This window comes from Oncorhynchus masou, chromosome 26 (genome assembly GCF_036934945.1).
Source record: "Oncorhynchus masou masou isolate Uvic2021 chromosome 26, UVic_Omas_1.1, whole genome shotgun sequence".
NCBI classification, from domain to species: Eukaryota; Metazoa; Chordata; class Actinopteri; order Salmoniformes; family Salmonidae; genus Oncorhynchus; species Oncorhynchus masou.
In genome coordinates this window covers 20,788,967-20,814,370 of record NC_088237.1, presented here as the reverse complement: position 1 = coordinate 20,814,370, position 25,404 = coordinate 20,788,967, and the positions used below count along the sequence as shown (strand labels likewise).

Genomic DNA, 25,404 nt, shown 5'->3' with positions numbered 1-25,404 from the left:
GGTGGGTAGTGTAGTTGAATTGACGTTATCCCCTTTAGAAAAGTGTTATAATACCAGAGATGTCTTTAATGAGTGAGAGTGTGTTTAATGCCCAATTCTTCCCCTCCTGTTAGTTGTTTTGGAGAAGCTTTCCTTGAACATTATTCTAGCAGTTTATGATATGAAAATTCAAACATGTAACTTTCATATTGTCATTACAGTACAAGGAATACACATGCAACAGATACATGCATATACTGTAAAACACTAGACTGTTAGTAAGGAATTAAACAATGAAATGAATGACCTCAGTCAGGTGCTATTTCCATTCTACTTCAACTCTCACCACTGTTGGACTTCATTTTCCCAAAAGAGCAGTGAGATCTTCCGATTTGATGTATTGAGCAGGCTGTCCGGTTAGTGCTAAGGTTAAAACCCTCAATTAAATCATTAAGACTTCTTCAAGTTTAAAGAGACTTGACATGTTTACTCTGGTCACCCTGATTTTGTGTCAGGGCTGGGGCAGATCTGCTTGGCAACCCCTCCACCGCCCCTTCTACGCCACCAATGCAGGTGTCTGTAGATAGAGTCAAAGACGGACACGGTGTACCGTGCAAACAGCGTGGTCCACTTTAGCATCTGCACGAACCAGTTCACAGAGCGACTCACAAAGGTCACAAACACTGTGGTGTAGTGTGCAAGTAGGAGAAGGCTTCGTCCAAGTTGTCTTCCATTGTTGATAATCAGATTGACTCGTGGGTCATGACCCGGCCCCATACTATTAAATTCAGTTGTGTGGTTACAAATGAAAATGGTTAAGAAGGTTAATCATGGTATAAAAAGACCAAAACATTATCTTGTAAAAAAAAAAGAGCGTTTTGGCGCATGTTGCACACATCTCTTGAAAAATGGTAAACGGTCGGAATTTACAGACATCCCCTTACTGTTGTGCAATCCTCCACTGGCCAATCGATGCTCTGCAAGTTTTGTTTCCGGGATGTTTGGTGATGTGGCTATGCACAGAAATACAGCAGAGGATATTCTTCAAATAAAAAGCAGAAACCGGTACTGAGAAGCACTCATACAGGTTTGTCCCTCGTTCTTTCAACTATCAGTACACCATTCCCAGAGTTGCAGTTTAGAACAGCTGCCACACGCTCCAAAAAAACAAGGCACAGCGATATATTTAGCCAATTACTGTTATCCTTGTTAGCCAGCTAGCTAGCTGCTTGTCTACGTGCACTGAAAAGCTAACTCGTTCGCTGTTTTTATACAAGCGCAACCAATACAGCATCATAATTCCGATTTATGTATATACATCAAATACTCTTACTATGGTTGGAGACAGCACTGTCAAACTGTTCAGAAAGTAAGCCATCCATTTCTCCCTATAATCTTTGCTGTTCAGGAGTAGTGGGCAAAACGAAATGACGCAGCCGCAGTCGAATGGCCCTATTGTTCGGTAGAGTTCGGCTCTTCCGGTGACACTCGAACCTCGAGACCCTCTGCACGAACTATCTGGGTCACAAAACAATAACAGTAATGCCCGTTAATGTATGTTGCCACAGGTATATTATTGGCACAAAGGATGATTGAATGCAGTGGCGGTCGGTGCCGTGTAAAACGAGGGAGGATGATACTTTTTTTATGAGCATGGCCTTATTTCTATTACAGCATATTGGATGACTGTCATTCACATTCCGTTCACCCAGCTCAAATCAAATTGTATTTGTCACATACACATGGTTAGCAGATGTTAATGCAAGTGTAGCGTAATGCTTGTGCTTAGTTAGTTCCGACCATGCAGTAATATCTAATAAGTAATAGAACCTAACAATTTCACAACAACTAATAAGAATATGTACACATACATTTATGAATGAGTGATGGCCGAACGGCATAGGCAAGATGCAGTAGATGGTATAGAGTACAGTATATACATATGAGATGAGTAATGTAGGGTATGTAAACATATAAAGTGGCTAATGATACATTTATTACATACATTTTTCCATTATTAAAGTGGCTGGAGTTGAGTCAGTATGTTGGCAGCAGCCACTCAATGTTAGTGATGGCTGTTTAACAGTCTGATGGCCTTGAGATAGAAGCTGTTTTTCAGTCACTCGGTCCCCGCTTTGATGCACCTGTACTGACCTCGCCTTCTGGATGATAGTGGGGTGAACAGGCAGTGGCTCGGGTGGTTGTTGTCCTTGATGATGGCAGGTAGTTTGCCCCCAGTGATGCGTTGTGCAGACCTCACTACCCCCTGGAGAGCCTTACGGTTGTGGGCGGAGCAGTTGCCGTACCAGGCGGTGATACAGCCCGACAGGATTCTCTCGATTGTGCATCTGTAAAAGTTTGTGAGTGCTTTTGGTGACAAGCCTAATTTCTTCAGCCTCCTGAGGTTGAAGAGGCCCTGCTGCGCCTTCTGCGCCACGCTGTCTGTGCGGGTGGACCAATTCAGTTTGTCCGTGATGTGTACTCCGGGGAACTTAACTTACTACACTCTCCACTACTGTCCGGTCGATGTGGATAGGGGGGTGCTCCCTCTGCTGTTTCCTGAAGTCCACAATCATCTCCTTTGTTTTGTTGACATCGAGTGTGAGGTTATTGTCAACAAAACAAAGGAGGCTGAAGACATTTTACAGATGCACAATCTAGAGCATCCTGTCAGGCTGTATCACCGCAATGCAACATCTATAGGTTTAGGCTACTACATGATACTCTAATTTTCCCGATACCCATTGTGAGGTTGCTACAACCTAGCTTACGAATGAAAGTTTACAAGGTAGAGAATCAAGGTGACAGACAGTGACACATTCAATACCGCCTTCCATACTTTTGCCTGCCTCGAGCTAATCTAGGGAGTAATCATTATTCCAACAGTTAAAAATGTGAATTTTATTGGACAAATTCAGGTATTCCTATCCAAGTTTTGCTCCATTTAAGAACCGGTGGGCCCGGTGGCAATTAATAATTATATATATAAAAAAATATTTTAAAAAGCTTACCTTGACTTGGAAGAAATCCAGTGTTGGTTAGCCATAGCCAGCTAGCTAACATAGCATCCCTCTTTGTTTGAGCTAGGTGTTTGAGTACATTAAACTAGCTAGCTGCATGCGCTAGCTTAGTAAATGAAAGTAACAAAATAAAATACAACAAAATATCTCTCTCGCTTTTCCTTATTTTTTTAATAAATTATTTTGTTCAACTATTGTCTTTCTCTATGGTCTTTCTCTCTCTTTGAGTCAACTACTCACCACATTTTATGCAGTGCTAGCTAGCGGTAGCTTATGCTTTTAGTACTAGATTCATTCTCTGATCCTTTGATTGCATGGACAACATGTCAGTAATGCTGTGATAGGTTTCTAGGATGTCCTCTGGAAGTTGTCATTATTACTGTGTAAGTATGGAAGGGGGTGAGAACCATTAGCCTCCTAGGTTTTGTATTGAAGTCAATGTACCCAGAGGAGGACAGAAGCTAGCTGTCCTCCAGCTACACCATGGTGCTAACATACAGAGTGCTGCTGAGGCTACTGTCGACCTTCATTGCAAATGGTGTGTTTTCATCAATTATTGGTGACGTGAATATATTTAGTATAGTTTGATCGAAAAGGGATAACTTTTTTTATATTTCACTACTTTTTATGAAATTCACTGAGGATGGTCCTCCGAGGGGCCTCCACTGATTGACTGTCTAGGAACCCTCATTCTATGATTTCACTGGTCTCAATTGTTCTCTTCCACTGCACTTATTGACATTATTTGAGTCAATCTATGTTTTTGTCTTAAAATAAATTCTTTACACAGAAATGTGAATCATAACATAAAAGAGGCGCTAACGTTGTAAATGCATCATAATGCAAACTCCATGGAGATTTTTTTTGATCCAGTTTCTGTATAATCACTTTGTGACAACTGCTGATGTAAAAATGCCTTTATAAATAATGATTGATTGAGATAGAACCCTCAATGTCAAAACTCTGTCTTGTACCACCAGTTTCGGCTACATGCTCAGCCGGCTGTCCCAGGGCTTTACCAACGTCCTGCAGGAGCTGTCTGGGGACGAGCCCCCCGATGGAGCCCCTCAGGTAAGAGAGACTCCCTCAACCCCTCACAAGCTTACATAACATGGCACATGTTTTCTGTCCTGGGCCCATATTTATCAATTGTGTGAGTTGTCGTGCTTAACTAGGATCAGCTCCTCTCTGTCCATAATAATCGGTCCATTGTGATCTAAAAGGCAAAACTGATCAGCACTCTAACACATGGTCCCCCAAACTCGGTTCTAGGGTCCCCCTGGGTGCACGTTTTGGTTTTTGTTCTAGCACTACACAGCTGATTCAAATAACCAATCACCATCATCACCAGTTTACAATTGGCTCATTCATCCCCCACCTTTCCCCTGTAACTATTCCGCAGGTTGTTGCTGTAAATGAGAACGTGTTCTCAGTCAACTTACCTGGTAAAATAACGGATACATTTATAAAAAAAAAATATATTTTTAAAAATCATCATGCTTTGATTATTTGAATCAGCTGTGTTGTGCTAGGGTAAAAACCTAAATGTGCACCCAGGGGGAGGGGGACCCCAGGACCCAGTTTTATAAACCCTGCTCTAACGGATCACCGTTGCAGGCCTTAATGTTCTCCAAGTCCCCATATTTGTGTCCACTCTTCTTCTTTGTGGCCCTTTTGCAGGATATGTTGGTCCCCCAACTCCCCCCTGGAGATGCCCCCGGAGCCCCTGAGGAGTCTGGGCCTGGGGTGGAGGAGGAGCCCCTGGAAAGGCTGGCCCATCTGGAGCAGCTGACAGTGCATCTCAAGGAGGTGGTCAGAGATAAGGACAGCCAGCTGACCACCTTCGAAAAGCAGCTCAAGGTGAGGCCTGAGTACAGGTGGGTGTGTTGGCCTGCATGTGTTGTTTTGACTGTGTGTGTGTGTGTGTGTGTGTGTGTGTGTGTGTGTGTGTGTGTGTGTGTGTGTGTGTGTGTGTGTGTGTGTGTGTGTGTGCGTGTGCGTGCGCCTATGTGTATTGCTATGACTTTGTATGCGTGTGTGTGAGACATGAATGCAGTGGTTTTATATCGATGTGCCCTCAATGTATAGCTTAGATTTTCTTTCTGTCCTGTGTGGGTTGGGATCATGAAATATTCATATTTGATGCACTTCTTGTCAAATAAAGATTGTCGTCAGAAATCTACTGAGATTATGCTGTTGTTGCTGGACCACAAGTTTCGATGCTGCCTTTGTTGGTGTGTTTACAGAGTGAAAGGGAGACAGCGGAGGCACGCTTCACTAAACTGAAGCTGCAAGCCAAAACCAAGATGGCTGCTCTGAACAAACAAATTGCTGACCTCAAAGGGCTGGAGGGAACAGCAGTAAGTCCTTTAGCTGAGTTCAAATAAATCCATGTTCAATAAGCATAGTTCTGATGTGTATTTTAGCTGTAATGTATAGAGTTAAAATGTTGTAGATTCTTTACAGCCAGTTTGGTCTACACTAGACTATTTTGTCATCAATAACATTTTGAAATGCTTGTCTATTTCCTGAAGAGCTCTCCAGACAGCTCCTTCACCAGCTCAGCTCCTGCTGTGGAGGAGGAACTCCAGGAGCTGAGGAAGCAGCTCAGTGAGGTCTCGACCTCAGCGAAGAACCTCGAGGAGCGTCTCCAGATGTCCGAACAGGCCCTGTGTGAAAAGGAAGCCGTACACACGGAGCAGGTGCCAGTATCGTTGTCACTCAAACCATTTTCAATGAAAATGTTCCAGATTGTTTAAAAGGGGCCCGTCAGCTCACTGCAGAGATGTGTCATGCATCTAGGTTCGTGTGCTTCAGGCAGTTGTCTGTGAAAAGGACGTGCGTTTCCAGGAGCAGATCCAGAAGCATGAGGACGAGCTGCTGAGGGTCACAGTACAGAGCCAGAACGACGCTGAGCTGCAGCAGGTACAAACTTCATTCTCTGACTCTACACTCCCTCACACAGGCCAGGTCCTATACACTGTTTTTAGCCTGTACCCAAGCCTTTAGTGTGTGTGTGTTGCTAGGCTCTACGTGCAGCCCAGCGGCGTTGTGAGGAGCAGGAGGAAGCCATGCGGTCACGCTGCCAGGTGCTGGAGATGCTGCAGGGGGAGCTGAACAATGCCGACCAGCAGAAACAGGTACAGACACGCTCTACTGTCCTGGTCAGTGTAGAGCCATAGTGGGAATGGTGTTTTCTCAATGAAGGCCCCACATTAGAATAACAATGCAACCTGACTGACCCTTTGTGCAAAATGATCCCATCTGAAGAGACTGACACAGAGTACTGTATTACATTATTCACCAAGGTACTAGTGTGACAGCAGAGTGACACTGACTGAATAAGTACATTTGTTGATTGACAAATTGCATGTTACATAAGGGCTGAGGAGTAGACGCATTTCTCATCTAAATGCAAAATCACTGCTTTACTGGCACAGCCGAGCAGTTCTCATTGTAGACTCTACCGTCCCCGCCTTCATCTGTCTTTATTCTCTCTCTCTCTCCTTATCTCTCTCTTTCTCTCTGTCTCTCTATCTTTCTGCCTCTCTGTCCCTCTCTGCCTCTCTCTCTCTTCCTCGCTTTCTCTCTCTTCCTCGCTTTCTCTCTCTTCCTCTCTCTCGCTGCCTCTCTATCTCGTTCCCTCTCACTCTGCCTCCTTCTCTCTCTCTCTCTGCCTCCTTCTCTCTGCAGATCCTCACGGCTCAGTTCCGCCAGATGGAGCAGGAGCTGGCTGAGGCTAGCAGGCAGAGGGAGGAGGAGAGACAGCAGTGGGCTGGGTGGTCCAGCCAGGCCCAGGCAGAGCTGGTGGCCCTTCGAGCCAACCTGGAGGCCTCCGAGCGGGACAGAGTAGCCCAGCTAGCCAACCTGGAGGCCTCCGAGCGGGACAGAGCAGCCCAGCTAGCCAGTCTGGAGGCCTCCGAGCGGGACAGAGCAGCCCAGCTAGCCATTCTGGAGGCTTCAGAGAGAGACAGATCAACCCAGATGGAGGACCTGACAGTGAAACTGGAGTGGGCCACTCGAGAGCGGGAGGAAGTGACCAACAGAGAAGTAGCCAGGTTGGAGAAGGAGCTTGCTGCCTTAAGAGAGGAGTATGGAGAGGGGCAAAGGGCAGGAGAGGCCCTGGCTGAGTTGTTGACAGGCCTGCGCTCTCTGGCTGGAGAGGGGGCCGAGGAGGACATCCCTGTTCCCACCGACCCGGCCCTGTGCCTGGGTACACTGGAGGCCCAGCTGGAGAGGCTGAGGGTGGAGCAGAGGGAGAGCGAGGAACGCTGCGCCCAGGTCACCCACACCATGGAGACATTGCAAGGTAAGGGAACCGAATCCACTATCAAGCATTCATGATACCCTAACAAGCGGCTTGCTTGCAGCATATTTAATAATTTTGTTTTTCTTTCAGAACAACTGGATAAGCGCACCGCAGAAGGCGAAGAGGCAGTTGCTAGGATACAACAGCTGGAGCAGCAAATTGGAATGGTGAGTAGTCAGACGCACTAAATTAATTTAGGAGATTGTTACAACTACTAAATGAATGAAGGTAACACATGTTGTAAGCTTGTTTTGAATCCTGTAATAACAAGAAAATAAACATGAAAATGTACTTTGGGAGAAATAGCTTAAATGGTTTATTATCTGTGAACCCCAAATTACCAGACTCTTCAGTCTGTTGTACCCATTGCTAGATTCTCTAATGTTCTTTGTCTATTCTGTCTAACAGAAATCTCATAATTAAATTTTCTCAAACATACAAGTATTAAGCACCATTTTAAAGATAAAATTCCCGTTAATCCAACCACAGTGTCCGATTTCAAAAATGCTTTTCGGCGAAAGCAGAACATATCATTTTGTTAGGTCAGAAACTAGTCACAGAAAGCATACAGCGATTTTCCAAGCAAAGAGAGGAGTCACAAAAAGCAGAATATTGATAAAATGAATCAGTCACCTTTGATATTCTTCATCAGATGACACTCCCTGGACAACATGTTACACAATACATGTATGTTTTGTTCAATCAAGTTCATATTTATATCCAAAAACCTCAGTATACATTTGGCTTTGCCTCCAAAACATCCCGTGAATTTGCACAGAGCCACATCAAATCATAGAAATACTCAAAATAAACATTAATAAAAGACACAAGTGTTAGTCACAGATTTAAAGATATACTTCTCCTTAATGCAACCGCTGTGTCAGATTTTTAAACAACTTTACGGAAAAAGCAAACCATGCAATAGTCTGAGTACGGCGCTCAGACGACATACACAACCTAAGAATATATCCGCCATGTTGGAGTCAACATAAGTCAGAAATAGCATTATAAATATTCACTTACCTTTGATCTTCATCAGAATGCACTCCCAGGAATCCCAGTTCCCCAATAAATGTTTGATTTGTTCCATAAAGTCCATCATTTATGTCCAAATTCCTCCTTTTGTTAGGGTGTTTAGTAAACAAATCGAAACTAACGAGGCGCGGGCAAGTCCAGTGGAAATGTCGGATGAAAATTCCAAAAAGTTATATTACTGGTCGTAGAAACAAATCAAACAATGTATATAATAAATCTTTAGGATGTTTTATCATAAATGTTTAATAATGTACCAACCAGAAAATTAATTTGTCTATAGAAAAGCAATGGAACGAGAGGTAATTTTCTCATGACTGCACGTCACGAGACCGAGGCTGCTGGCAAACCTCTGACTCATTCCCATTCTCATTCCCCCTTTACAGTTGATGGCTGAAACAATGTTCTAAAGACTGTTGACATCTAGTGGAAGCCTTAGGAAGTGCAAGATGGCCCATATCCCACTGTATATTCAATAGGGGCTGAGTTGAAAACCTACAAACCTCAGATTTCACACATCCTGGTTTGGATTTTTCTCTTAGGTTTTTGCCTGTCATATGAGTTCTGTTATACTCACAGATATCATTCAAACAGTTTTAGAAACTTCAGAGTGTTTTCTATCCAATACTACTAATAATATGCATATATTAGCATCTGGGACTGAGTAGGAGGCAGTTTACTCTGGGCACGCTTTTCATCCAAACGTGAAAATGCCCCCTATCCATAAGAAGTTAGGGATGTCCTTTTGGTGATGGACCATTCTTCGTGCACATGTTAAACTGTTGAGTGTGAAAAACCCAGCAGCGTTGCAGTTTTTGACACAAACCGCTGTGTCTGACACCTACTACCATATCCTGTTCAAAGGCACTTAAATATTTTGTCTTGCCCATTCACCCTCTGAATGGTACACATACACAATCCATGTCTCAATTGCCTCAAGGCTTAAAAATCCTTCTTGAACCTGTTTCCTCCTTGTCCTCTACACTGATTGAAGTGGATTTAACAAGAGACATCAATAAGGGATCTTTCACCTGGAATCACCTGGTCAGTCTCTGTCATGGAAAGAGCATGTTCTTAATGTTTTGTACACTCAGTGTATATTTAAGCAATAAGGCATGCGGAGGTGTGGTATTTGGCCAATATACCACGACTAAGGGCTGTTCTTATGCACGACTCAACGCGGAGTGCCTCGACACAGCCCTTAGCCGTGGTATATTGGCCATATATCACCAACCCCTGAGGTGGCTTATTGCTATTAAAACCTGGTTACCAATGTAATTAGAGCAGTAAAATTAAATGTTTTGTCATAGCCATGGTATAAGGTCTGATATACCACGGCTGTCATCCAATCAGCATTCAGGGCTCGACCCACCCAGTTTATAATTGGCATTGTGTTTTAGGTTATTGTCCTGCTGAAAGGTGAATCTGTCTCTGTTGGAAAGAAGACTGAACCAGGTTTTCTTCTTGGATTTTACCAGTGCTTAGCTCTCTTCCATTTTTATCCTAAAATACTCCCTTGTCCTTGCTCATGACAAGCATACACATAAGATGATGCCACCATGTTTGAAAATATGAAGAGAGGTACTCAGTGATGTGTTGTGTTTGATTTGCCCCAAACGCAACCATTTGTATTCAGGACAAAAAGTTCATTTACTTTGCCACAATTTTTGCAGTTTTACTTTAATGCCTTATTGCAAACAGACATGTTTTGAAATATTTGTATTCTGTACAGGATTCCTTCTTTTCACTCTGTTATATAGGTTAGTATTGTGGAGTAACTACAATGTTGTTGATCCATCCTCAGTTTTCTCCTATCACAGCCATTAAACTTTAACTGTTTTAAAGTCACCATTGGCCTCATGGTGAAATCCCTGAGTGGTTTCCTTCCTCTGCGGCAACTAAGTTAGGAAGGATGCCTAAATCTTTGTAGTGACTGGGTGTATTGATTCACCATCCAAAGTGTAATTAATAACTTCACCATGCTGAAAGGGATATTCAATGTCTGCTTTTACAATGTTTATCCATCTACCAATAGGTTCCCTTCTCTGCAAGGCATTGGAAAGCTCTCTGGTCTTTGTAATTGAATCTGTGTTTGAAATTCAATGCTTGGCTGAGGGGTAATTATATGTGTGGGATACAGCGATGAGGTAATCATTCAAAGACCATGTTAACCACTATTATTGCACACAGAGTGAGTCCATGATAACTTATTATGTGACTTGTTAAGCACATTTTTACTCCTGAACTTAGTTAGGCTTGCCATAACAAAGGGGTTGAATACTTATTGACTCAAGACTTTTCAGCTCTTAATTTTTAAATAATTAGAAAAATGTCTAAAAACATAATTCCACTTTGACATGATGGGGTATTGTGTGTCATCCTGTGACACAACATTTCCATTTGAATAAATGTTTAATTCAGGCTGTATCACAACAAAATGTGGAATAAATCAAGGGGTGTGAATACATTTCTGAAGGCACTGTATGTTCAATCTAATTGTTAGACAATCCCCTTTCCAATCAGAATTGCTGACAGTGCGTAGTCACAATAGAAAATGACAAACCCCCCAATAGACATTTGTGCTGTATGTGTGTACAGTCTGATAAAAAACTATCTATTGGTGTGCTGTTATTTCACTGTGCTGTGAGGATTTCCCAGTCAGCACATTGAGTGTCACACATGCTTATTCATGTGGGGAAGTCTCTCTGGTCTCTGCCCTGACTACTGGGGCAGGTCAGTCGGCCACGATCGATCTCAGAGGGGACAGCCTGAGGCACAGAGACAGCGGTTGGGTTTAATAATGCTGAGGCAGAATGTCCTCCTGTCATTTGGGTCAAGGCAATGCTAATCGCCTCTCCACTGATCCTCTGTTATGACTGCAGCCGTGGGCTGACCTTCACACCCAGGCTCATCATAACTACAGTGTAACTATTGTGTAACTACACTACAGCTGTGTGGAACTGTTAACTCACTTCATTTTGAATGTAGTCCCACTTCAATGGGATTTATCTATTATTAAGTCATAAGGTTTACACCCTCTGTGTGTTCAGAAATAACTCTGGCGTTTGTTTTTCACGCCTAGGCTGCTCGCGAGTCATTGGTCCAGTGTGTGACTGACCCGGCTGTGGAAGACGTAACTGATGCTGAAAAGGGTAAGGAGACCTATTTTAAGATGTGTGTTTTTATTCTCTGAATCTGAAAGCCAACCACCAGGACCAGTCATACATCTGAAAGCCAACCACCAGGACCAGTCATACATCTGAAAGCCAACCACCAGGACCAGTCATACATCTGAAAGCCAACCACCAGGACCAGTCATACATCTGAAAGCCAACCACCAGGACCAGTCATACATCTGAAAGCCAACCACCAGGACCAGTCATACATCTGAAAGCCAACCACCAGGACCAGTCATACATCTGAAAGTCAACCGCCAGGACTTTGACCAGTCATACATCTGAAAGCCAACCGCCAGGACCAGTCATACATCTGAAAGCCAACCACCAGGACCAGTCATGCATCCTGCCAGCACCACACACACCCTCTATTGATGTGTTTGCATAGGATTGGACACTGTGCTGTCACAGGCCTCGCTGACAAGAGTTTGGCATAGTGCCGCAGATGCGGTTACAGGATTACCCATTTCACTGTCTGTGACTAAACCTGAAAGACTGGTGGTTTAGTAGACATGTTAACTCTATTGACAGTATGTTGACAGTATGTCAATAATCATCTCAATTGTTAACATTTAGAAGGAAAAATCTGAATGAATCCATAATATATTGGTCTTGTCATGAACTACTGGGAGGTGCCAGTGGTAGGATCGAATTTTAGTTCCTGCACGGGGTACATGACAAATATCTGTTTTAATTGTGCATTGTGTGATTATTAGGCTGGCTATTAATTTTAATCTTTATTGATTTCCCCAGCCCAAATATTGGCTCTGGAGCAGCAGCTATTGGAGAAAGACCATGAGTTGGCTGCCCTGCGAGAGAGTCTTGTGCTGGCTGAAGAGCGGGGCTCAAATGATGCATTCAAGGTAATCTCTGATCAGATTCTAGACCAGCGTGAGGACACTGCCATGGCCCCCTGCAACAGTCCTACAGTGCTGCCAGACCTAGAAGACACGCGAGAGGAGGATACCACCCTGGTGGCAGAGGATAGGTCAAGCCTGTCAGTCTCCGCTGATAACGAGAGCAGTCCAGAGCTCATTGAATCCCAGTCTGACTCTCCCGGAGAATCTAAGGGGGCCTCCTCTGATGAGATGGTCACGAGCAGTGACTCCGAGGTGGCCCACAGCAGCTGGACCCTCCTAGAGGCTGTGAACCAAGATGAAGGTCAGCAGTCACCTCCTATACTGCAGGGCTTTGGCCAGCTCCAGATGCAATCCTGGGAAGAGAACAGCTCTGAGCAGGAAACATCCACAGTCCAGGTGGAGTCCTCATCAGTCATCATCCGTGAGACTGTGCAGGTGCACCTCAGACAGCAGGGGGCGACCCTCTCTGACTCTGCCCCTGGACAGGTGTTTGCCCAGGCCCTGGCAGATGAGATGCAGAACAGGTACAGTGAGCTCATGGCTGAGCTCCAGAGATTGAGAGAGGCTGCCTCAGAGTCACAGGAGAGAACCCAAGGCCTTGAGGAAGAGATTTGGTTCCTGGCAGCTGCCAAGGATGAGGCAGAGTCCCAGGCCCAGAGATATGAGGAAGAGCTCCAGGCAGCCAGGTCAGAGATGGACACGGTGACCCAGCACAGTGGCTCTGAGTTGGAGAGGCAGAGCATGGAGATGCATCTCCTGGAGGAGCAGCTGGACAGCCTGCAGACAGAAGGCCGCTCCAAAGAGCAGAAGATCCATGCCCTGCAGGCAGACCTGGACAAGGCTCAGCGCTCTCTCTCTGAGCAGGAGGGCCAGGCCAGGATGCTGAGCACCCAGCTGGAAGAAGGGGAGATCACCTCCTCTGAGCTGGAGCAGAAGCTCCAAGACATGGAGGCCAGCCTGCTGGAGTTCTCTCAGGCTAGGGACATGGCCAAAGCTGTACTGTCTGAGAGGGACACTGAGATTAACGAGCTGCAACTGCGTATTACCCAGAAAGAGCAGGAGATGATGGAGCTGAGCAACGGCTTGTCTGCCAAACTGCTCCAGACCAGTGAGGAGATGTTCCTGATGAGCACTGAGGTCAAGAAACTGAAGAAGCAGATAATTGAGCTTGAGAAAGCTGGAGAAAATGAGAAAGCGACAGGGGAGAGTCATGTAGAGGATGGTGATGAGCTCACTAGTTTGCGAAAGGACAAAGAGGATCTGACAACCCAAGTGGCCACCATTAAAAAGAGGTTGCAGGCAGCCCTGGTGCAGCGCAAAGAGCTGATGAAAAAAGTTGCGGCGTTTGAGAAAGAGGCAGATCAAAGGAAAGGACGAGTAGGGAAAGCAACGGAGGATGCCCCTGCAAGTGTACCAGCTTTAGAAAAAGACAGAAAACAAGAGGATATGGCAATTGAAACTACTCTCGAAGAGTTCAGACAAGACTTGAGGTCCAAAGAAGAGGTCATGGAGGTTTTGGAACAGAAAATCAGCCAGCAGGATCAGGTTCTGGAAGAGACACTTGAAATGACCAGAAGGCTAAGTGAGGGAGCTCAGCAGACTCCAGAGGCTGACACCTCATCTGAAATCACTGGGTTGCAGTCCCAGGTGGCCTCACCGGAGTCAGATTGCGAAACACTGCAAAAGAAACTCCAGGAGGCCCAGGACTCTCGCAAAGAAACCATCCGCATGGCCAAAGAAAAGGACAGGAACCACCGCGAACAGCTTAAACAACAAAAGGAAGAGTACAATGGGCTGTTGGAGCGTTTGGAGGAGCAGGTTGGTGAACGAGATGGGCTGTTGACTAGACTGAGCGAGCTCGAGGAACTGCAGGCACAGAAAGAGGTGAGCACAGAGAAGGAAGTACATGCCGAGCTGGAGACCAACGCTGCAGTGGAGAAGATTGAGAAGCCAGCTGCAGGAGATTGGGTCCAGGAAGACTGGGTGGAATTTTCAGCCCCTGAGAATGAAGCACAACAACAACAAGGTGATAAACCCATTACCAGTGCCGAGGAACCCTCTCAGCTACTTTCAGCTGACATTCAGCTGACATGTAATGAGGCCTCATTACAAGCTCCAAAAGAAGAGGGCCAGGCTGAGAAGGCATCTTGTACAGAGTTGGAGGGCCAACTGCAGGAGAGCCAGGCTAGCCTGTCACTCAGGGAAAGTGAGCTTCTAGAGCTGGGCAAAGAGCTGCAGGCCCTGAGAGAGAAGGAGAGCCAGATTGAACATGTCTATGAGGAGTCGGAGGCTCTGAGGGAGAAGTGTCTCCAGGCTCAGACCTATGCAGAAGCTGTGAAAGCAGAGTTGGAGGCTGCGGCCAAGGGAGCCGCCTCAGACTCCGCTGAGTCCACCATTGCCGTCCTGCAGACAGAGGTGGAGGACTTCAAGCAGTTCCTGAGCAACAAGAACGATAAGATCAAGGAGCTTAGCCAGCAGCTGGGTGAGCAAAGCTCCCTCCTCCAGTCTATGCAAGAGACAGTATATGAGAAGGACCAGTCGATCGCCTCCCTGCAGGAAGGCCTGAGAGCAGAGAAGGAAAAGAGCCAGAGACTGGAGGCCGAGGTCCCCCAGAAGCAGGAGGAAGTGAAGGGCAGCGAGGCCAAGATCCTGCAGCTTCAGCAGAAGCTCAAAGCTGCCCTTATCTCCCGCAAAGAGGCCCTCAAAGAGAACAAAAGCCAGAAAGAAGAGTTGGCCTCCACTGAGAAAGTCATCACTGAACTGCAGCAGAGGATGGAGGCTAGAGAAGTCGAGCTGGAGAAGCTGAGAGCAGAAAGAGAGAGGCTGATAGAGGAGGTTGATCGGACCTTGGTGGAGAACCAGAGCCTTGGGGGGTCCTGCGAGAGCCTCAAGCTGGCCATGGAGGGTATGCTGACAGAGAAAGACTTCTGTAAAAGAGAGGCCGAGTCTGCCAAGGAGGAGGCTGCCCGGGCATGCAGAGAATGGGAGGAGAAGGTGCATGGGATGAAGGATGAGTATGAGACTCTGCTGAAGTCCTATGAGAACGTGAGTGATGAGGCAGAGCGTGTGAGACGTGTGCTGGAAGCTGCTAAGCAGGAGAGGAAGGAGCTTGTTGCTAGAGCCAGGACCCACGAGGCAGCCAAGCAGGAGGCTGAACGGCAGAAAGAAGAGGCCCAGAAAGAGGTGGACACTGTCAAAGACAAGATGAGGAAGTTTGCCAAGACCAAGCAGCAGAAAATCATGGATTTAGAGGAGGAGAATGAGAGACTCCGAGAGATGGATGAAAAGAAAGGAATAAGAAGGGAGGACAAGGCACTCAAAGGAGAACTTGAAAGACTCAAAGAAGAGTTTGAGGCTCTGAAAGCTGATTTGAATGCCACTACGGCACAGAGGGACTCCTTAGAACAGCAGGGTGTTGAGTTAAGGGAGCAACTAGCCCAAGAGCTAGAGAAAGGGGACAGATTAGCCCCAGATAAAACCCCCAGCTCTGATGATGTAGTGGAGGAGACTATTGTTGCCCAGCAGTCTAGTACAGTCATGACTAAAACTACCCAAGAGCCAGTTAAGAGCCAGCCTCAGGACATAGAGCCACATAGTCAGGCCATAGAGTCTGAGGTAGCTGCACCTGAAACGCCCTCTGTTGAGGAGATGGTGAAGACCGAAATAACTGAAAATACACAGGCCCTAATTGATGAGAAATTGAGCAAAATGGAGGAAGCCCTACAGTCAGAGAGGGAACTGAGGCAACAGCGCGAGGCTGAACTCACTGCTGAGCTGGCCTCTTTGGAACAGCGTCTTCAGGAGAGTAAAGAAAAGGAACAGACCCAGAGAGAGGAGCCAGTGAAGACGGACATGTCTGAAAGTGAACAGACCGTAATTGAGGGAAAACGGAGGGAAATGGAGGCAGCCCTACATACAGAGAGGGAACCGTGGCAAGAGAGTGAGGCTGAACTCAAGGCTGGACTCGCCTCTCTGGAGCAGCTCCTTCAGGAGAGTAAAGATAAGGAACAGAGCCTGATGGAGGAGAGCTCTAAAAGGGAAGCCCAACTCCAGGAGCTCCACAGCAGCCTGGAGGTAGAGAAGGACGACCTAGAGGAGCGTCTGATGAACCAGCTGGCCCAGCTGAATGGCAGCATCGCCGGCTACCAGCAGGACGCGGCAGACAGCCGGGAGCGACTTGCGGAGCTGCAGCGGGAGGTGGAGAGACTGGAGAGGGAGCGGGCCGAACTGGAAGCCCTGGCCGAGAGCGAGAGGGACCGGGCAGCCAGGCTGGAGAAGGACAAGAGGCAGGCCCAGAGAGAGAGGGCTGAGGCAGAGGCCGAGTCAGGGAAACAGAGGGAGCTGGAGCAGCAGCTGAAGTCCGCCCAGAGGGTGAAAGAGGGCAGCCAGAGCCGGGCAAAGCAGCTGGAGGAGCTGCTGAGAGAGAAGCAGCTGGAGGTGCGCCAGATGCAGAAGGACTGCATCCAGTACCAGGAAAGGATCAGTGAGATGGCCAGGGAGGGCAAGGCTTTGCAACTGGGCAGCAACGAGGTCCACAAAGAGCTTGGGCAAGCCTATCTGGAGAGGACCAACGTCACAGACGCTTTGAAGAAGACTGAGGCTGAGCTATCTAGCTGCAAAGCCCAGCTGGTTGAGGCCCAGACAGAGGCCAGCCAGGCCCAAGCTGAGAGGAGAGCCTGTGAGCAGACCGCTCTACAGAGAGAGGCTGAGTTGAAAGCAGAAGCAGAGCAGAGCCTAGACTCTGTGAGGTTCAGGCTGGGAGCTGAGCTGAAGCAGATTGAGCTGAGGTTGGAGGAGTCTTACCGGGAGAGGGAGAGAGAGGAGGATGCCACCCGGGAGGCAAAAGAGCTGGCTGACACCGCTGAGAGACAGGCCCAGCAGATGCAGGCCCGCCTGGATGAGTCTCTGGCCCGACTGGCTGCCTTCTCGCGCTGTATGTCCTCCCTGCAGGACGACAGGGACCGCGTGCTGGATGAGACCCGGCAGTGGGAGAGTCGCTTCAACAGCACCCTCCAGGGGAAGGAGGCCGAGGTGCGGGAGGGAGAGACCCGCTCCAGAGATCTGGCTGAAAAGCTGCAGAAAGAGACCGCACAGAGAGAAGAGCTACAGCTTACAGTGGACAGGTAAAAATGGCTACTGTTCCTGAAAAAGTAAATTAATTAAATTGCCCCAATTTCCTGCCAGGTTTGTGATACACTATGCTGTGTTATGTAATGTGTTTATTTCTTATTCTTTGTCCAGACTGCAGAAAGCAGACGAGCAGTGGCAGCTGAAATGGGAGCAGGAAGAGAAGAAGCTCCGTGAGAACCAAGCTGCCCTGGAGCAGGAGAGGGGAGAGCTTCAGAAGTCCCTAGCCCAGACCGTGACCTCCCTGGCTGACGCTCGCGCCCAGCTGGCCTCCCTAGAGAGCGAGGCGGAGGGGCTCCGCCACAGAACCCAGGCCCTGGAAGAGGCAGTTGGGAAGCTGCAGGGAGAGACCAATGAGGTCAGGTCCCAGCTGAAGGAGACGGAAGCAGAGGGGAGGAGGCTGGGCCTGAGCGTGGAACAACTGGAGACAGACCTGCGTTCCTCCAAGACCCTGACAGAGAGCCTGCAGACAGAGCTGAGTGAGAAGGAGAGGAGAGAGGTGGAGCTGCTGGGGGAGAAGGAGCAGGCTGTGACACAGGTACGCATCACTTTTATTTCATCTCTGCTTTATGACAATGAAAATGTTTAAACCCATTCCCCTGCATCTTCTTGACTGTTTACATGCTTGCTCCACCCAGGCTGCAGAGGAGGCCAGGAGGGAGGCTGACACCAGGGCCCAGGAGGCTGAGAAGGAGCTGGAGGAGAGGAGAGAGGAGGTGCGGGGTCTGGAGGACCGGCTGCGGAAGGCAGAGGAGGAGAGCAGCCACAGCAAAGCCAGGCTGGACGCCTTCACCAAGGCCATGGGCTCTTTACAGGACGACAGAGATAGAGTACTTGGCATGTACAAACAGCTGGAGGAGAAACATCTGCAGGTTAAAAAAAACAATGTTAACACTCATGTGTACAGAGGCATAAATGACAGGTCAAGAAGAGATTCTGTAAACCGTTAGTAAATGTTTATGTATTTATGTACACGCATGTCATCGACATGCTGAAACTGTATGTAGTGATAGTACTGTAGAATGTCTTCCTCGTGCTCCAGTTGTATAACCCATCCCTCTACGTAATGGGTCTGTTGTCCCAGGTGATGATGGAAAAAGACGCTCTGATCCAGGAGGCTGCTGCGGAGAATAACAGTCTGAAGGAGGAGCTGCGCTCCCTATTGGTGCAGAGGGACGACCTCCACGCAGAGAAGGCCAAGCTATCTGCCCAGCTTCACGGCTACAGGGACGACCTTACCCAGGTCCTCACCATGAAGGAATCCCAGCACAAGCAGCTCTTGTCCGGCCAGCTGGAGCGCATCGCTACCCTGGAGAAGGAGAGAGCTGAGCTAGAGGCTAAGATCAAGAGCCTGGAGGGAGGGGAGGCTTTTGTTCAGGCGGTGGAGAGGGAAACACTCAGCCAGGCTGGTGATAGTGGAAACAGGCAGGTGAGAAACGCTCCCGGGGCGGAGGTAGAGAAGCTGAGGGAGCAGCTGCAGGCTGTCAGGGCCCAGGTGGAGAGCCTGGAGGAGAGTCTTGCCAAGGAAAGAGAGGTGCAGGAGGCTCGGCAGAAGGAGCTGAAAGAACTGCGTTGGGAGGGAGGGGTGACGCGCACGGAATCGGAGACAGCGGCCGAGAGGGTGGCTGAGCTGGCCCGAGACCTGCTGAGCATGGAGCAGAGACTGCTGGAGGAGAGGGAGGTGGCCAGCCAGCTCCGGGCCCAGAACCAGGCGTTCGGCCAGGCCATGGCGTCACTGCAGGGCAGCAGGGACCAGGCACTCAGCCAGGCCCAGGAGCTCAGCCTCAGACTGGAGGAGATGAGCAGGGCAGGGGGCCAGCAGACACCCACCACAGGCCATGGAGGATCCACTGCGGAGGTGTGGGGACTGAAGAACGCTCTGTCAGCCCTGCAGAACGACAGGGAGAGACTGGTAATCAACCAGAGTTATCTCCATTTAACACAAAGTATTCCATAAAAGCATTATGTCGTGTCTTTGGCTATGCCAGATCAAGTGATATGACATGCTATTCTATAAAATAATGTCTCTGTAATTAATATTACCTGATTTTATCTAATCATGTAAGTGTAATTAACTAGAAAATCGGGGCATAATGTTTATAGAGCTGTTATCTTCTGAATAAACTCTTAAAGACCTGGTAATCTTTTACCTCAATATCAGTCAATATTTAATCGTCACCTTATTCAGTCTCATCTGAAAGTTGTAAATTCTTGCTTATCTTCACGAACGCTGGCTAACAAGTTGAATCAGCAATACATAATTTGGTTTAATTATTTATTTACAAAATACCTAAATAACACAGAATTACATCTAATGGATCATACATTGATTACAAATTATGTCATAAAGGAAAACGTCCCTTGCGGATGGAACACATATGATTGCTGGTTACACAGAGAAAGGGGGTTGGGTTTTGAATGAAAGTGCGGGAAGACTGAGTAACAAAGGGAGAAGCTAATCTATCATAAATACAGAATCTTATGCATTCTAAATAACCGCCCATTTGGAAAAAGAAAATGCAAGGAATATTTACTCTGAGCTGCGCTTCAGGGAATCCCAGCAGGGATCTCTTGTTCTCTGAAGAATGTCTCTGGTGGTAAACTGGATACGTTGTAGTATCGTTCTGTGTGTTAGACTGGATACGTCGTCCGTCCTTTCCTAGTTCACGTTTACAGCGGCTGCTGCTAACTCAACGGCTAGGAGTGAATAAGAGTTCAAAGTTCATACCAAGTTGCTATAATTCTGTCTGGTATGGTCGAAATTCATCCTTTCGGTGTGTTGATCTTCACCTTGAACACGATGCTAATTTCGTTAGGTTATTATCTGAGCCCTTTTAATGTAGGACCGTCGTCCTCGGAACAGAAAGTTGGATTTTCGTCAACGGACTTATATCGGGGTGGCGAGAAGGGCGTGTTTCATAGTTTATAACCAATGTCTGTTCACTTGGGCGGGGCCTCTAAGTGAGCAGAGTTTCTCTATGACAAGCCATTCTCTCATTTAAGCTAAAATTACATTTAATCTTTTCACAAATAGTTTCAAGTCCATGTGAATCTGATAACTAGAATGTGTCGACTTTCCAAGATACAGTTTGTCATCCTGTCATTAGTAGTAATGTCTCAGACAACAACTGATCTGAGCTCATATTCGTCAAACACATATTTCCAACTGGTTGGATTACCGAAATATGGTTCCGTTTCCCACCTTTAGATGTTACCAGACTCTCTATGTTACAAAGGCTTTACAAGAGTCAACTCTATAAAGTAGAGAGAGAAAAGGGGAAAGGTATTTATGGGGTCATAAACCTCCCCAACAGGCCAACGTCATGACAACTACTAACACAACCACAATGGTAGTGATGTCATAACTTATCTGTATATAGTGTTTTCATATACCAGTATCCACAGCAACACAAGCTTTGTTTCTCCCTGTCCTGTAGTTGGAACAGCTCCAGCGGCAGCACTCAGAGCTCACTCGACTGGGAGGTGGAGAGCTGTCTAGACTCAGCCAGGAGCTAGAGGAGGAGAGGAGGAGGGCTGAGGAGATGGTGGACAGGATGAGGGAGCTAGACAACCTGAGGCAGAGGGAGAACCAGGAACTAGAAATTCTCAGGTGAGACATACTTCATAAAGAGCTGCTTATGTTATTTAAAATCCAAACATTCTTAATCAGAGGTATATGAGTGTCTATGCCTTGGCTACATAGGTATATCTGTCTCTCTAGGCTGGAGCAGGTTGACTGGCAGGCCCAGGCAGAGCTCCTGAAGCAGCAGACCCTGGCCACCCTCTCAGACCGTGACCAGCAGGTGCGCCAGCTCGGTGCCATGTTGGAGGAGGCCCGCGCCACTAGGCCCAAAACACCGGAGGAACATCACCAGAGACAGGTGAGGAGGAGGACACCTCTAAATCTGAAACTGATAACGACTGTACTTGGACCAGGCATTAGTGAGATGGCAGACTGCTGTTTATGTCCAAATCAAATTGTATTTGTCACGTACACAGTTTACGGCGGGTATAAAAGGTGCAGTGAAATCACCTTTTTCTGGACCATTCTGACAACTACCTTTGATCACCCTCTGACTTACAATACTAAATGACATGGTTGGATGAAAGTTACTTAATTTCATGAATCTGGATTAGATGATTACATATTCCATCTCTGTGTCTCCCTCTGGCTCTTTCCTCTTCATTTCTCTTGCATGCCTCTTGTCCATTTTCTTTCATCGTTTCCTCTCTGCTTCTTCTTTGTTCTTCTGTCTTTTGGTTGTGTGTGTGTGTGTGTGTGTGTGTGTGTGTGTGTGTGTGTGTGTGTGTGTGTGTGTGTGTGTGTGTGTGTGTACAGTCTGCTGAGCCCGTTGCTGTCCCTCCCTCTCCTCAGCTCTCACATGTGTTTGAGGAGAACCACCATCTCTCCTCCCAGTTCCAAGGCAGTTCCCAGAGGCTAGACGAGGCAGAGAGCCGCTGCACTGCCCTCCAGAGGCAGCTTCAGGAACTGCATGAAGACAAGCGCAAGGTCAGCACGCCCTTGGATATCACTCTGCTCTGATTCATTCACTGTCCCTAGTTGATACATACTGAACATATGTTTTTAAAGATAATGTGTCCACTATGGCACAGAGGAACTAGATTTACACATTGACATCTCTGGAGCGATTTAAGACTCTACTATAGGGATTTCTACAATGTTTAGTGATTTTTACTATTTCTTGTGGCCCCCAGGGGACAAGGGAAGTGGACAGTGCCCCCGGAGCTCCTCAGCAGCACAGTGGCCCTTCAGAGAGCGAGAGCCTCAGGGTGGATTTTAAAGAGCTCCAATGCAGGTACCAGTTCTCAACCCCACGACATCCCCCTTTAAAAACGCATACAGTACACACACACACGTTCTCTCTACCAATGACCAAAACACACACGTATACAGTACACACACACGGTCTCTCTACCAATGACCAAAACACACACGTATACAGTACACACACACGGTCTCTCTACCAATGACCAAAACACACACGTATACAGTACACACACACGGTCTCTCTACCAATGACCAAAACACACACGTATACAGTACACACACACGTTCTCTCTACCAATGACCAAAACACACACGTATACAGTACACACACACGGTCTCTCTACCAATGACCAAAACACACACGTATACAGTACACACACATGTTCTCTCTACCAATGACTAAAACACACACGCATACAGTACACACACACGTTCTCTCTACCAATGACCAAAACACACACGTATACAGTACACACACACGGTCTCTCTACCAATGACCAAAACACACACGCATACAGTACACACACACGTTCTCTCTACCATTGACCAAAACACACACGCAAAAAATGAACAATAACAAACAGAACAGACACAACAAACCCATTCAACACCACACAGCCCCAGCCCATTATAACGCAAGCATGTCTGACATGCTAATGTGTCCTTTCTTTGTGCCTGTCAGGCTGGATGAGGAGCAGCAGTATAGGGTGGTTGTGGAGGAGCAGCTAATGGCCGCCCAGGACCGCCTCAAACTGTAAGAGAGTTATCACAGCTTAGTTTCTCCCGTCACATGACAGAGGTCATCCTCTGCCTTCCCTACAGCTCTACACTCACTGACACAGTATGATTCTAATGAGGAATGAGCATGTCAGCTCGCTGCTGTGACTGTCAGGCTCTATAGAGATGCTCTGCTCTGTGATTTGTAGAGATACAGTGCCGATATTGGGATTATTGGCCTCAAGTCATCGTTTGGCATATTTGTGTTGGAACTTGTCTGTGTGCTTTCTTGTGTGTGTCAGACAGTATTTACTCAGTATCTCTCTCCTCGCTTACCTGCCATAGGATCAACCAGGGTGAATGGCAGTCGGCCCATGAAGGGCAGTTCTCTGCTTCTGAGACAGCTGTCCTCATTGAGCCACCAGGAGGCTCTGTCACCCGGGTAAGTACCAACCAACACCCTGGATTATTTACACAGGATACATATCTGAAGATGAAATGTCCATTCACCATTGTCATGTAAGAATGGTCTGTTCCTCCTCCTCCTACTACTACTACTACTGCCTCCTGTAACTGTCTATACTTCTCTCTCCTCCCTCTCTCTCTCTCTCCCTTTCTCTCTCTCTCTCTCTCTCTCTCTCTCTCTCTCTCTCTCTCTCTCTCTCTCTCTCTCTCTCTCTCTCTCTCTCTCTCCCACTCTCTCTCTCTCCCACTCTCTCTCTCTCTCTCTCTCTCTCTCTCCTCTCTCTCTCTCTCTCTCTCTCTCTCTCTCTCTCTCTCTCTCCCTCTCCCTCTCTCCCCCTCCATCAGATTCGGGGGAGCAAAAGGCCAGGCCTGATGAGAATGCTGCGCGTGTCCTTCTGCTCTCGCCAGCGCACACCCCTGCTGGTGTCCCTCTACCTGCTCACCGTGCACGTGCTGCTACTGCTCTGCCTGGGGGGTTACGTTTAGGGCCCCCTCGACCCCTTAGAGACTGGGAGAGGAGAGAGATGGAGAGATAACAGACATGTGACACAGACCCTCCCTCCCCCTCTCCAAGAGCGGTATCATATTACTGTTACATTCAATACCGTAGAATAGGAGAGGACTCGTCACACACACCCACACGGACCATGCACTTTTGATACAACAAAAAAATAACGGAAGTGTGTCTTAGCCTGTTAACCAAAGTGAAGTTTTTTTATATACTGGGAGTCAAAAACATCCTCTGCCATCATTGATTTTATTCAATATTTAATATGTTACCATTAGCGTACATGATCAGTCAAATGTTATTGTAGAGGAAATGAGAAGCAGTATTGCACTACCTCAGAACTGTTGTTTGTTAGACTTCTATAAAGGGACGTGGATATTATGCATCTTTAAATATACCTGGGGGAACTAACATGAAATGACACTATACAGTAGATTTACACGGTGTTTAGTTTTTCAGTCTGTTTTATATTAGTGGTGGTTTAGGTGCCTTTAAATGAGGAGAATAAAGGATCACTTCATGTCTGGATGGAGTGAGGGTTAGGATCTGTTGATCTGTTCAGATCTCTCTCTCTCTCCTATGTTCTCACGTACAATGGACACCAACTGAAACGTGTACAATCTGCTATGACTACATTCCCACAAACATCTATTTATTTAATTTTTCTTTTTCCTCTCGTTTTCTCTTTAATTAAAGAGAGAGCACCGTCATTGGCATATTTAACTCCTGTAGTATTTGTATGTCGTATGTACTGGATGTGGGTTATCCAATCAATTCCCCAATTTCTGCCATTGATGCACAGATGAGGGTTTTATTCTATTGATTTTATGGCAGATTAATTTGCCATTCTGGTGTAATGTTGTCCATTCCAAATGAAAACGTGTTGGTGTTTTTTCTGTGGCACTACAAATAATGTCCATCCAATCTATGATTCCTATAATTTAGCATTATTTATTGCTTACGCATTCAAACCGCATAATCTACTACAATGTATGGTGAACACAATACTGCTAGGGAAAATGACTACTCAACTTATTCTTGGTGTCTGTTGTCCCACTACACATCTTGTGACTCACTTGTCCTCTGTTAACTTCTATTGTTAATGACCTTGTACTGTGCTGTACAGATTGAAATGTGATGATGATGATGATACGTGTTTTTCAGCACAGCACACTGAGAAGTATAGGGCAAGATGTGTACCAGTTATTTGCAAAAGGGACCAGTTAGAATATAACGGGTGGAAAGATAAGACAAAAAATGGGAATTACACATGATTTATGACCTTATGAAAACAACTGGTGAAAAGTCAATCTGGTGTCAAATCTCTGTATGATAAGTGTTGGTTACTATTACTATTTTTTAAAATTAAATATATTGGGAAAACAAATGGATGTTTATTACGGAATGAGAGTGTTTGTTTTT

The 25,404-nt window shown here is 46.7% G+C and overlaps 1 protein-coding gene across 2 annotated transcripts; it reads left to right on the top strand.

Moving 5' to 3' along the window:
* The first annotated feature begins 972 nt into the window (after positions 1–972).
* On the top strand, positions 973–25,373 carry LOC135515005 (golgin subfamily B member 1-like). 2 transcript variants are annotated; one of them, XM_064938798.1, is made up of 21 exons: positions 973–1,066; positions 3,980–4,070; positions 4,680–4,859; positions 5,246–5,359; positions 5,534–5,701; positions 5,802–5,924; positions 6,026–6,139; positions 6,693–7,308; positions 7,399–7,475; positions 11,423–11,492; positions 12,270–17,499; positions 17,618–18,041; positions 18,142–18,375; positions 18,588–19,415; positions 20,941–21,113; positions 21,225–21,384; positions 21,879–22,013; positions 22,220–22,320; positions 22,975–23,046; positions 23,355–23,451; positions 23,820–25,373. In XM_064938798.1, exons 2-21 carry the CDS (start codon positions 3,990–3,992, stop codon positions 23,958–23,960), a joined length of 9,138 nt encoding a protein of 3,045 aa, XP_064794870.1. In that variant the 5' UTR covers positions 973–1,066; positions 3,980–3,989; the 3' UTR covers positions 23,961–25,373. The 2 variants fall into 2 exon arrangements, with proteins under 2 accessions (XP_064794870.1, XP_064794869.1); XM_064938797.1 differs by having other exon boundaries at positions 21,843–22,013.
* Positions 25,374–25,404: the final 31 nt, after the last annotated feature.

Bases quoted from the DNA above. Each gene is read 5' to 3' on its own strand.
- LOC135515005 (XM_064938797.1), top strand. From the start codon at position 3,990: ATGCTCAGCCGGCTGTCCCAGGGCTTTACCAACGTCCTGCAGGAGCTG. The intron at 5,702-5,801 runs GTGCCAGTATCG...TCATGCATCTAG, and splicing joins AAGCCGTACACACGGAGCAG to GTTCGTGTGCTTCAGGCAGT. The intron at 22,014-22,219 runs GTCAGCACGCCC...TGTGGCCCCCAG, and splicing joins TGCATGAAGACAAGCGCAAG to GGGACAAGGGAAGTGGACAG.